This window comes from Megascapheus bottae, chromosome 5 (assembly GCF_031878675.1).
Source record: "Megascapheus bottae isolate mThoBot1 chromosome 5, mThoBot2.hap1, whole genome shotgun sequence".
Classification (NCBI taxonomy): Eukaryota; Metazoa; Chordata; class Mammalia; order Rodentia; family Geomyidae; genus Megascapheus; species Megascapheus bottae.
In genome coordinates, this window is record NC_143513.1 from 13389316 (window position 1) to 13403344 (window position 14029).

The 14029-nt window shown below is 33.8% G+C and overlaps 1 protein-coding gene across 8 annotated transcripts in view; it reads right to left on the reverse strand.

Moving 5' to 3' along the window:
* Dgkb (diacylglycerol kinase beta) overlaps nucleotides 1-14029 on the reverse strand; it is a 624803-nt gene that overhangs the window by 500958 nt on the left and 109816 nt on the right. For 5 of the 8 annotated variants that reach the window (XM_090332713.1, XM_090332718.1, XM_090332715.1 and 2 more), the window contains exons 3-4: nucleotides 7764-7840; nucleotides 2954-2974 (exon numbers count right to left, since the gene is read on the reverse strand). In XM_090332713.1, coding sequence (XP_090188839.1) covers nucleotides 2954-2974; nucleotides 7764-7840 — 98 coding nt within the window. The remainder of the gene's footprint in view (nucleotides 1-2953; nucleotides 2975-7763; nucleotides 7841-14029) is intronic. The other 3 variants (XM_090332719.1, XM_090332717.1, XM_090332716.1) reach the window with 1 other exon arrangement.

Below are 14029 nucleotides of genomic sequence, written 5' to 3' on the forward strand. Positions count from 1 at the left end.
ATTAATTATCTAAATAAGTCACTGACCTATAATAGCTTAAGTAAATATCAAAACAACAACAAAAAAGAAATAGCCTTGAAACATCTATCAATAACTGTTGATAGAGGGCTACTGTACAAGAAAACTAGGATGGCATAAGGTCCTAATTAGATTCTAATTTAAACGAATTAGTTTTTTCTTTAAATCATTTCCCTTTCATTTGACTATCAAACTTAATTCATTATGGCCAGCTGAAAAGTGATGTTAAGCCCATTGAACCAATGGATATACACATGTATGTGTGTAATATGGAGAGATGTTTGTGTGTGCATGTGTATTTATGTAGAATAGCTAATTTTCCAGGTTCTCAAGCACCTTTCTTTCTTTTGATTAGGACAGGATTTGAACTCAGGGTTCGCAACTAGGCTTCATCAATTTGATCCAGGCCCTCAGCCCTTTTTGCTAGTTATTTTTCAGATAGTGTCTTGTGCTTAATTTAATAGTAGTAATACATTATGTAATGTAAAGTTGGATCATATACTCTGCATATGAAAGTATGCCTCTCTCTATATATATATATATACATATATATATATATGTATGCTGTCTGTGTTGACAGTACACCCTCTGGAAATGTTCTTTAAAAGTGATCATGCAAGTTAAGAGATGAATGAAAAGTGACATTAATCATTAAAATCATGCATGGAATTGCCTAGTACCATAATGCACCTACCCACCAATGCCTCTTATGTATGGGATTGCAAATGTGCACTTCCATGCCCTGAATGCATTTTTAATGTTAAAACAATTCGGGAAATGGTGCTATATATATATATATATATATATATATATATATATAATTTTTTGTTTATCTTGGATTGTGAGATTTTTATGACTTTAATTTTCTCAGGGCACTACAATAGTTACACAAAATTTTGTATAGCGATTTTCTTAAGAATAAAATCTGTAATTATAAAAATTTCAATTTTCAAGTGCAGTTTGGATCATAAGAAAATATCCTAATCCTTCCTGACAGATAATCTACAAAACTAGCTTTCTCTGGGAATGCAATTTATTTAATTAAGGTTTAAATATGATGGTCACAAAATGAGAAGCTATTCTTTGAATATAGATGAAAAGATATGATGAAGAAAGAATTAGAAACCTATTTTTAGACTTATTCATATCTGGAGCATCATTGTCTTTCTTGCCATAAACCTTGCAAAATTGCAATTATCTTTCTGTAGATGATGTAGACAGAGATGAGGTGATAAGAAATTTAATTTCTTATCCAATCAGTTCTTTGCCTCATTAATTTCAATGTGTTGCCTTAAGAGTAGGTGCAACAGCAATGGAATTTTATGCTGCTGTCAGAAAGGATGACATTGCCCCATTTGTAAGGAAATGGAAAGCTTAGAAAAAATTATATTAAGTGAAGTAAGCCAGACTCAAAGGAACATAGGCTCAATGGTTTCCCTCATTTGTCATAATCAGTAGAAACCTTGGGCTCTCCTAGCAGAGGTTTACAATAGAACAAAACCTAGATACATAAGGCCTTATAGTATGATGCTAAATGAAAGGACCTTCAGGATATAGAAACAAAAACCATATAATGAGTGATTGTTGTCCTTAATGTACTATGTTATCTCTCACCTCTTTTGCTGTCTCTTGCTTATCTCATATTGTTACAGTATTTCACCTGGTTATCTGATATATCATATATATGCATATTTGGTTATTTGATGTTGGATAGGGAAGGGAGGAAAACAAGATGAGGGGTGGGAGTGGTTGAAGGGAAATGGGGACCAAGACATGAGAAAGAGTATCAATGTATGTGAAGTAATGCACCATATATCAGGTGAATATAATGTAACCCTTCTATTAATTACAATAAAAATATATGAAAAAAGAGTAGGTGCATTAGGTACAGAAAAAATGTATTGACTGTGCAGGGTTACTAAACAAATATTAAATAACTAAAATGTAAATATTAACACACATAAAAGAAAAGCATCTACTTTGAGGAATTTCCCTCTAAATATCATAAAGCCCATACTATCTAAATTTGAGAATGAAGAAGTTTCCAAAGAATAAAATTAGGAATGACTCATAGAAGGCCTTCGCCTGAAATGGAGGCTATAACATCATAGTCAGAAAGGAGCCATCCAAGAATGCTTCTTCTTGTGAGATTCCAAAATCTAGGATCTGTGTGTCAACCACTGAAATAGTATTGCTAGAATCAACTAAACTTTGCAGGTTGAGCATGAAGCCACATCCATCCAGTGAATATATCCAGTTCTACTCAAGAGAAACAATGTTGTTGTTTTAGATAATTCACACATATTAGTAAGAAATACTCCTAACTAGTATTAAAAGTCAATGGTGATACTCTTGGATAAGAAGAATACCTGTTTAGAGGAACCAATAATGACTGGTAATCCCATACATAGATTGGTTTACTTCCTTACATGTAGTTTACAAAATAAAATTTTTTCAGAGAAAGTGGTTGAATCAATAAATTGGCTACCCTTATCCTGGGAGGACAAAATCAACAGCCTTATATTTATGATTCCCCCTAAGAATCTAACATAGATATGTGGATAAAGCAAAACTTTGAAGAGGCCCTATCACTTCATTTTCAAAGTAACTAAATCTGCCATTGTAAACAAGTTAATTAGAATTCATAAATTAAATATTCCCAAAGCTAATACATCCAGATGTCTATAAAATTAAAGCCTATAATCTGGATCATTTTATGTTCTATTAAAGTAACAATTTCTTCATTTGAGACAATGATTAACACAATTTCTAACATACTTGAACTCAATAATAACTTTGTGATTACTGTAGGCTAACGTACTGTAGAAAACATATTGGTACATAGGTATAGCTTAGTGATATCAATGATAAATTCACAGTTTACATTAAGAAAAGGAAGAAAAGGCAGATTTTAGTAGAAAAGAAAATGTCTTACTTGGTTAAGAATGTCTGGTTTCTGTGCATGCAAAGGAAGAAAGAATACATGTGTTAATGGAAGGTAATTTATATTCATTTTCTCATATCTGTGATTATTTCAGTATAGATTCAAGTTTACAGATAAACTTTAAAATGCACTGTAAGCCCACAGGTCTCAAAATATGGCTCCAAAATAGTATGTAGACTCTTCAAACACTGCTCCCAAAACATTAACTAAGGAAATGAGCGATGATGAGTCAAGGAACAATCTGTGTTTTGCTAAACACTATGTGATTCTGATGCAAGCTAAAATGTGAGACCCAGTCTTAACATCAGTCTTGAACTATGCAACCAATAGTTCCTAATGACTGGACAAACATACTAATATGTTTAACCTTCCACATAGGATAGCAGAACTATAATGCCATGCATAAAGATGCAATTAGTTATGGATATATTCCTAAAATAATATTTCCTGCTATATGCATAATATATCAAGTTGCCTCATATCTTTAAAAAGTATAAATCTTCTATTTTGGGCCATGGTTTTTATCCCATTCTTTAGATTTAAGGGAACAACTTGATATTGAATTGAAAACCCAAGACCAAAAATAAAATAAGAAAAGAAAGAAAAGAGAAATGGAGAGAAACATTCCATACAACACCAATTTGTTCTTTCTCATATACCAAATGCCACTTTTGGGATCTTATTTGTCCTATGTTTTCTGAAGTTCTTCTCACTATAACTGGATTATATAATAATAATATTCCTAACATAAAATTTACTTACGACTAATATGGAGTTCTGCTCTTGTGTTACTCAATATCTTTCCTTGCCCTTATTCTGCTTATTTATGAGAGACTTTCTGTTCATTTTCTGGCCTCATAAATGCAGTGAAGAATAAGGGCCAGCAGCTTCAAGCTGGGACTCTAGAGAATTAAGGGCATTCAAACAAATTATTCCTTTTTTATTATCTTTAAGTGGTTTTACATAAAGTTTTCAATTCAGCATAACTATTTTTGAATACAATGCACTCAACATGATGGTGGTTTTCAATTATCATTAGGATTCCATTTGGGTAATCTTGGAAACAAGTTTATTTTAAACTTTGTAGCATAGACTGACCCCCCCAAAAAAATGAAAGAGAAAGAAAAAAATAGAACTTTCTAATATTACTTTGGAAATCTGAGTACTTTCAAATATGTTTATTCTTAGAGAACTATTGATTATATTTCTTCTACTCACTTTTTCAAAGTTTATCAAAGTGATTTTAAGGGATACAAATGGAAAAGACCTTACAGCAAAACTTTTTATTCTCTGTGTGTACTGGGGCTTGAACTTAGGGACTGAGCACTGTCCTTGGGGTTTCTCAAGGCTAGCCCTCTGCCACTTGAGCTGTCGGGGTCTCAAGCCACTTCTGGCTTTTGCTATATATGTGGTACTGAAGAATTGAACCCAGGTCTTTGTGCACGGTAGGCAAGCACTGTACCACTAGGCAAATTCTGGCCCCAAACATCCTTTTTATTCAAAGTACAATCATTTATAAAATTAGTAACTGAAAATTAAACGAAAAATGATGTACTTATCCTGAAGGGATATTTACATTATTCACTTTGTGCAAATGAATCTTATGTGGATGATACAAATCTTATTTGTTTTAAGAAACAAGGTATTAATTATCCTTTCCTTTTTCCAGTCCTGGGGCTTGAATTAAGGGCCTAGGCACTGTCCTTGGGCACATTTTGCTCAAGGCTAGCACTCTACCACCAGAGCCACAGTGCTACTTCTGGCTTTTTCTGTATATGTGGTACCAAGGAAACAAACGCAAGGCTTCCTGCATGCAAAGCTAACATTCTGCCACTAGGCTCCTAGTTATCATTTTGAAAGTAAGTAGAATTAGTCACTGCTGCACTTTCCTTTTATATTACACATACTCAATATGTAGCTAGTCATAACAAACACTTTCTGACTCAACTTGACTAAGGGAATAATTATTTCACAAACCTGACACTAGGAATTCTCTCACATCTTTAGAATATTTTTTCACATTTTATTTTTTATTATAGAGTTATGTATAGAGGGGTTACAGTTACATTTGCTACATAGTAGGTACATTACTTCTTGAAAGTAAGCCTCAGAAATTTTGGTTCCATTATCGACATTGTAGGATTTATTTATTTACTTACTACTTCCTTATTTATTTATTTTCACATTAATTTAGGCAGTCCTAGGGCTTTAAATCACATCTTGGGCACTGTCCTTGAGCCTTTGTGCTAAGAGCTACTTCTCTAACACTTCAGACATGGTTCCAATTATGACTTTTTTGTTGTTAATTGTAGATGACTTTCCTATCTGGACTGATTTTGAACCGTGATCCTTAGTTCTCAGCCTCCAGAGTAGCTATATTATCTTAATAATAATATATGTCATTTAATTTTTCATATATGGAAATATATTATTTAAAAGGTTCTGTACCTAACAATGAGCTAGTGATTCTATGCAAAGGTGATTGATAAATCCATGTAAGGTTGCTGCTCATCCTCATAAGTCTCTCATGGGGTTTGATCCCAGGCCTGGGTGCTGTCCTTGAGTCCTTTTGCGCAATTCCTAGTGCACAGAGCCACAGTGCCACTTAGGGTTTTTTGGTGTAAATTGCAGATGAGAGTCTCAGACTTTCCTTCCCTAAACTGGGATCCTCAGAGCTCAGCCTCCCTACTAACTAGGATTATAGGCATGAGCATACTGTCCCCCCCAGGATATGGCTAAGAATAAATATTTTTATTGTTATAGTGATACGTATGGTTAATGGCATTCGCTGGGTTTATAGCAATTCATTGTGGTTCATTTTTCTCCTCTCCTTCAATGGACTTAGAAACTTCTAGTTCTGAAAGTTTTTCTGTCAAAATTATTTCTTTTCCTCTCTAATATTAGTCTCTCTAGAATTCAGTAAGATAAATGTGAGGAAAATGCATGCCATTTACATGTCATAGTAAAATATTAATGGCTATAAAATTGCCATGATTTTCTTAACTTGATAGTCAATAAACATATGCAATTTAAAAGAGGACTAGAAATCATCAATTAGTCTTTTAAACTACAATAATATAAGGTAAAATAAAAAACATGACATGAAATTAGTCATATTTCTAATCCTAGTACTGAGAAGACTACAGCAAGAGGATTACAGATTTCAGATTAGCATGGGATGTATAGTAAGCCTTGCAAAACAAAAACAAAAAAACAAAGAGAAACACCTAACAATTAACTGAGTAGAAATCTAAATAAAAATTTGACAGGAATATACATTTAATAATTAGAAATCCTGATAGGAATTTATGAAACAATATTTGTATTCTAAGGTTAAAGTTCAGAAAGTGGCCTGTAATAACTAAATTTAGGTTCAACATAATCTAGAGAAGTGCATATTTGCACATATGCAAGAAACAAACAATGGGATGAATAAGAAATTATATTTTAGTATGCAAACTAATGTATCTCAATGATACATTTAAACAAAAATGTCTCTTGGAGACAGAAGTTCCGTTTATTTCCAAACAACACAAAATACGTGCTGGTGACCCAAAGGAACTTAGGCTCAATGGTTTCCTCATTTTTCATAATCAGTTGAAACCTTGGGCTATCCTAGCAGAGTTTTAAAATAGAGCAAAACCTTGATACATAAGGCCATTTAGTATGACGCTAAATGAAAGGACCTCCAGGATATAGAAACAAAAGCCATAGATATTATGAGTGATTGTCGTCCTTAATGTACTATGTTATCTCTCATCTCTTTTGCTGTCTCTTGGTTATCTCATATTGTTACAGTATTTCATCTTGTTATCTGATATATTGTATATATGCTTATTTGGTTATTTTAAATAGGATAGGGAAGGGGGGAAAATAAGTTGAGGGCGGGGGTGGGGGAGGAAATGGGGACCAAGACATGAGAAAGGGTATCAATGTATGTGAAGTAATGCACCATCTATCTGGTGAATATAATGTAACCCTTCTATTAATTACAACAAAAATATATGAACAAAACACCTGCTGGTGAAGTTTCAGATGAACTAAAATATTGATGATCAAAGTTGCAGAATTTCCTATTTCTGAACTAACATTAAATAGAAGGTAACAACAAATAAGTGGGAAAGTAAAAGAATCATATAAGTAGTTACATCCAAAAGTAGCTCATAAGTTAAGCAGGGTTTCTACAAGGAAAGAATTTCCAGAAGTCAAATGTTTACAGATAATAGATAAGGGGAGAAACGACTCTCCAATGACAGTTCCCTACAATGTCAAGTCCGTTGTACCATTATAAAATCTTCCTTCGTTCAAAGGAATAATTTCCTGAAAGGAGTAATGACTGTGTTCCACACTAATGCCCCTTCTGAGTTTTAATCATTTCATCATAGAGTGAGAGACATCTTCTTTTTCCTCTATGTGATTTTATTTCCTGACTTCCAGACAAAAGGGACTCTGCACTAGTATATAATAATATTCATCTTTTTCCCAGCACACATGATAAAGGTTTGGTTATTTTTGGTAGGAAATTTTGATTGAAAATGTACTACATATGACATGCCATCCAAAGTAGTAGTACATTCGATGATGCATTCTATTTTACTTAAATAAGGCATACAATAAATTGTTTATGGTATGTGAGATATATACATGCATGTGTATATATGGATGTATATGCATGTATATATACTGTATATATTTATATATGTAGATATCTTTACACACATATATATCTTCAAGAATGCTCATGAAGAAATGAATCTCTCCAAGAACACAGACAATTCTAATAGAAAGAAAAAAGATTTACCCCTTCAGGATTGTACTTTGCAAGTACTCCATTACCATGGAATTCTTCCAGAACATCTTTCAATTTCTTTGTTGAATCTATAAAAAAGAGAATATACACAAAGTGTTTATTTATGCTTACTATATGTATACAGCCCACAAGTAAAGATGCAAAATGTAAATAACAAGGAGATACAGTATCACCAATGAAAAATCTAACTTTATAGTTCAGCATATAAAAATTATTTAACATTTTCTAAAAGCCATTTAGTCAGAAAATAAAAATAATGATGAATAACTGAGTCACATTCTGACAAAAAATAAAAGCAAAAACAGTAGAACAAAAGCTATTGTTTAAGAATGTTGCCAACACATGTGAAAAGTGTGGGAAAAATAAATAGGTATTACTTTTTTCTTTAATAATGCAACATTTAATTCAATAAAATAAACAGTTTTAAATGAAAAGAAAGAATAAAGTCAATCATGTCAAACCTTGTATTGGTATTTTTGTATAATATTGCATTAAATAATAAAACCACTGGTAGTATCATTTATTATATTTGGGTGGTTTCAAACAACACTGTGCTAATATTGAAATAATGTTATGCGTTAACAAATCTCATTAAAATTAAAATTATTCATTGATATAAAATGTGCATTCTGATTATTAAAATAGCATTTTCATAAGAAAAACATTTTCTTGTCCAGACTGGGGGCTTAAACTCAGAGCCTGACTACTGTCCTTGGATTTTCTCAAGGCTAGAGCTCTACCACTTGAGCCTCAGCACCATTTATGTTTTTTTTCTATGTATGTGGTACTAAGGAACTGAACCCAGGTCTTCGTGCATCATGCTAGGCAAGCCCTCTACTTCTTGACTAGACTCCTAGCAGAAATATAATTTTTGATCAAGAAATCTCAGATCTAAGTGTACAGAGAAATAATTGCTAACAAATACAAAAAAATCACTTAAATAGCCCATTGAGTTTAAAACATAGTGAACAATCTTCAAATTAAAAAGCAGAAAACACACAGTTTCCTTTGTGAAAGAGAGCATGAGTAATTGTTTCCTAGCGTTTAATTTTAATTTACGATTTGCCATGTCATTTCCCAATGTTCAGTGATACTTGAACTAGCATAAAATTGCTCACTTCTCAAAATTTAATTTCCCACTAAAAAGTTTCTATCAGGTACAGTGTGCCTACGTTTTGTGAACTCTCACTTAGAATGTATAGTTTCTTTCATTTACTTTAAATATAATTTGTATGTAAAAGACATGTAAACTATATTTTGTGACCTTTCCCTTTGACAAAACTCTTGCATTACCTATACACAGTGAGTTACCCTGCTCCATTTTATCATTTTTCAGATTACAAAAAATATATTGTTTGTGTCTGTAGATTAGCCTTTTCTGGGAAAATCATATAAATAAATGCATGTATCATATTGCCCTGTGTTTTATCTGTTTCCCTGAGCACAGAGTATGTAAGCTTTTTCCATGCTATAGCATGTGTCTGCACGTCCTTCCTGTTTTACAAACCATTGAACATTCCATGGTACTATTATATTATTTTTTTATCAACAAATATACTCTTAGAGTATTTCTAGGTTTGGATTAGTATTGTGAATATTCAAGTATGCATGTTTTGTGACATATGGCTTTATGTTTGCATTTATGGCTACAGATTGCTCAATCCTAAAATTCTATGTTCAAACTGAGAGATCCATTAATGGATTTTCACAAAGCATGTTCCATTTTACATTCACATCACTAACAAATAAGGAGTACAATTCCTCATATTGCTTCCAACAGTTTTATTTTTTAATCTTTTTTATTTAATCATCTGTGGATTTTCAGCAATTTGTTTTTGCACCTGATTGGTCACTTGCTGGTCAGCTGATGACCTTGACCATCTTTCATATACATATAGGTCATTCGGATGTTATTTTGAGAAATGTCTTCAGATCCTTTGGCCAATTGGATTAAGATTCTGTTGGCTTTTGAAACTTTAGAGATTCCTATGGATTTATTTTTCAGTAAACACTTTGCTAGCACTTTGTGTCTGCAATAGAAGTTAATTTATTGTCACATTTCCTGCTACATTTTAAATTGCTGTAGGAAAGGAATTATACATTTTCATATTTTTACAGTTATCTGTTTATTACAAATTTGAGCACTGGAATTGAAATTAATATTGGGATTCAGCTTGGGGTAAGGCTCCATAGTAAGGACTGAGTTAGCATATGCAAGCATCTGGTTTCCACTTTAGCTCTCCTATAAAAAACAAACAAACAAACAAACAAAAAACTGGGAATACATCAATTAAACTAGTCCCTGAATTATAACAAAATATGGGCATTTTGTTGACATGTATCTTCCCAGAAACACATGCTATTACTGCCAAGAGATTGTATATTAAGAATAAATTATGTTAATCTCTTATTTCCACAATCTTTCTTGTAGATAATAAGATTACTGTCTTTAGCAGAAACCTTTTATTTTTCTTTCAAATGCAGATGCAGTCTTTCATGTATGGCTACAGAAAGACACATTTACACAGATGTACATGTTCTGGAATATCAAATACCAATAGCTATGCTGTTATTAACCATATCATAGCCCAATGATAAAGTGAAAATGGGAGAAAATAAATCCACCTGGTTTCTTATTTTTAAGCTTCCAGAGACCTTTGAGGCATTGCCTAAGAATAGCCTTTATATTTCCAGTTTATGTAAGCGTAAATAGCATATTCTACGATAATTTATAAATATTTCAGGAAGAGCACAAGTTGGTTAAATTATCTGCATCATATTTGAGGGCATATTGGCCTAATTACTTTAAACTGGATTCTTCCTGATAGAAAGATTATGACCTACATCAAGAACCAAGAATATTCATACATATGATTCTTATTTCCAAGAACTAAGGTTCAGCTATAATCTTGATTTGAGACAACTGAATTCATATTCAGATGACTCATTGTCGACTTAACTTCCTCCTTTTCTAATTCTCAAGTTCCATTCCTGCATCTTGACATGAAGACTTCTAGGAACTGACCCACACTTCACAATCCATTTGAAACATTATTTTTGCTTCTACCTCTTCTCAATAACATTTCATGGGCTCAGCTTATCCAAGACTAAGCACTTGACTTGTCCAGACAATTTTCTACAAATGGGGATTTTGATACAAAACACCATAGGGACACAGAAATTTGTAACTTTTCAGCACAATTCCCTCATGAAAACTGCCCACCTCTCTGCTTGGACATTCAGTTGCACTGTGCTATGACATTTTTACTGCTGTTTTACTTAAATTCATGAAGCTATATGCATGTCTTATTTTACAATATAACTAATTTCCCAGTTTTTTCTACCATACATCGTTATAAACACTCTTCTCTTTTTGTTTATGACAACTTTGGCTTCTATTCTGTATTAAACAACATTGGGGGAAAAATTTAAAACAGCAGAATAGATTCAGGTCTGTTCTGCCCTTCAGGACAAGACAGGTATTTACTAAGAAAGTGACACTTAGATGACAAGTCTACAGGTAAAATATGAACTAAGTCACATAGCTCTAGTAACAAAAGTTCTGGTAAAAGAGCACAATGACAGAATTTGGCCTCAGCAATGCTGAGAAATGCAGGCAGGCAGCCAGGCATCCGAGCAGCTGTGAGCTGAAAGTTCAATTCACAGTTAATACATATCTGTAATAGGATAAAGGTCTAGTGACCAGGAAGATTGGCAAATGAAGTGTGAGGCAGCCAGGTGCTCAGCAGCCAAGTTGAAACAGCTATTTAATCTTTGGAATAGGGATCAGCATGAATGCTCAATGCAAATGGCTGAATCTCCTAGAAAACAGAAAATGACTGACTTGGAAGCAATTCTAAGACACAATTCCAGAGGCACTATGTCTGCCCAAAAGGAAAAGACACTTGGAGAACCATATGGATACCAACTGCTAACAAATTATGATATCAGTAGTCCCAGGAAGTGATTTAATATTAATAACCACATCAGAGAGAATGCATTTACATGGGGTTATTATTTTTTACCACCATAAACATCACTGAAGAAAAGAGTTCATAACAAGCCTCGAAATGGGAGTCATTCTGTTCAGCAAATATCTTTGCTAAATAATAGGACAGAAAAAAATGGATATTGGATCTGATAAAGTAACTTTTCTCTTGCAGCTTGTCTCCTGAGGTGTTTCATGAACTCTAAAGGGCCCACATCCTGTGAAATCTTTCATGTTGGCAGAGTCATGTAAATAAACAATGCTCTGAGAAAAACATATTATTCAATAAAACTTTAAGGTATAATTGTTGGGGGCTGAGTAATGCCATGTCTAATAACTTTCTGCTGAGGCTTGTAGTAGGGATAAAACACGTGGATCTCTTTGTCCTGTCCATCTTGTATACTGATAGGCTCCCTCACCCAATGTAAGGAGGAGGAATTTAGGGAAGAGAGAGAGAGAGAGATAGAGAGAGAGAGAGAGAGAGAGAGAGAGAGAGAGAGAGAGAGAGAGAGAGAGAGAGAGAGAGAGAGAGAGAGGGAGAGAGGGAGGGAGGGAGGGAGGGAGGGAGGGAGGGAGAGAGAGAGAGAGAGAGAGAGGGAGAGAGAGAGAGAGAGAGTGAGGGAGGGAGGGGGAGAGAGAGAGAGAGAGAGAGAGAGAGAGAGAGAGAGAGAGAGAGAGAGAGAGAGAGAGTGAGGGAGGGAGGGAGGGGGAGAGAGAGAGAGAGAGAGAGAGAGAGAGAGAGAGAGAGAGAGAGAGAGAGAGAGAGAGAGAGAGAGAGAATCTTCCTGCCTTGATGAAGCTGCCTGGCGTCTCTGTTCGTGCTCCAGGGTAAGAAGGTCGGGTGCGGGAGGACATTGGGCCCCTTCCTCTTGAGACTTGGCCTGGTCGGGGTGTGCTTTTCCCCATCCCTCCTACTAGTTGAGAAGAACCGGGGTTGAAGGACCCCGACATTTAATATTCAATTATTATTTAGTTTTACGATAGTCTAAGCTTTATGTAACACTTAAGATAGTGAAATTTCACTTACATTATCCAGACATGAGAAGATGTGCATTTTGGTATGCATACCATCCTGGAAGCATGTTATACTATAAATAAATTTTAGTGATTTTTTCTTTGCTTCTTTATTCTATAAGACACAGCAAATACTCATCAAATTAGCTTTGACTGTACCATGGAATAATAAAGAATTGTAAAGCTGGATATTTGAACTTGAATCTTGATTCTAGAATGCTAACCCAATGCTATATTTTAATCTGTATTGGTTTAGTATTATAGTATTTAAAATTCAAATAATGATGTGGAAACTACAATGACATATCTGGCAAAGAGTCTAATATCTAATGTTTCTATCCCTTTCTCCATCCTGGAAATGAGTTCGGACACACTACATTCCTTCAAACTTCTTTACCTTCAGATAGATGTAAGTGTAAACTTAACATTTTTGACAAGAGAACTATAAATCAGACACAAATATTTACAATAATAATTATTTTTGAATATTTTTTCATAATTACAATTCAATATCTAGACATCCAATGGCCAAAGCATCCCATGAGAGTAGAAATCTTTCTTAGTTCATATTTTTTGGTCTAGGATTTCCTTCAGTTTCAGATAAAGCAAAAATACACTGTTGGTTGATATTTATTTGCTACATTTTCAACAAAATATTTTCAGAATCCTACAATAAGAACGTATCTTCCCCAGAAGACATTATAGTAACAGTTTTAAAATCTACATTATATTAATACATTGAGTCCAAGTAATACCATTACTTAAAGTGTTCTATGCAGAGGTGTCACTTTAAGGTAGATTTTTTTGTTATACATTTAAAATGCACAATAATTTCACCAACTACATTTCCCCATAAAGGAAGTATTGCTTGTTTAAAATTATATAGCTGGAATGTATCACAAACCCACAGCAAGCATTATACTTAATGGCGAAAAGCTAAAGCCATTCCTTCTAAAATCAGGAACTAGACAAGGATGCCCACTCTCTCCACTTCTCTTTAACATAGTATTAGAATTCCTAGACAGAGCAATAAGGCAAGAAGCAAGCATAAGGGGTATCCAAATAGGGAAAGAGGAAGTGAAACTTTCCCTCTTTGCAGATGACATGATTCTGTATTTAAAGAACCCTACAGACTCCACTCCCAAGCTTCTTGAGCTGAATCAAAACTTTGGCAAGGTAGCAGAGTATAAAATTAACCCTCAAAAATCAACTGCCTTCCTCTATGCCAACAATGACAGGAAAGAGGCAAGAATCA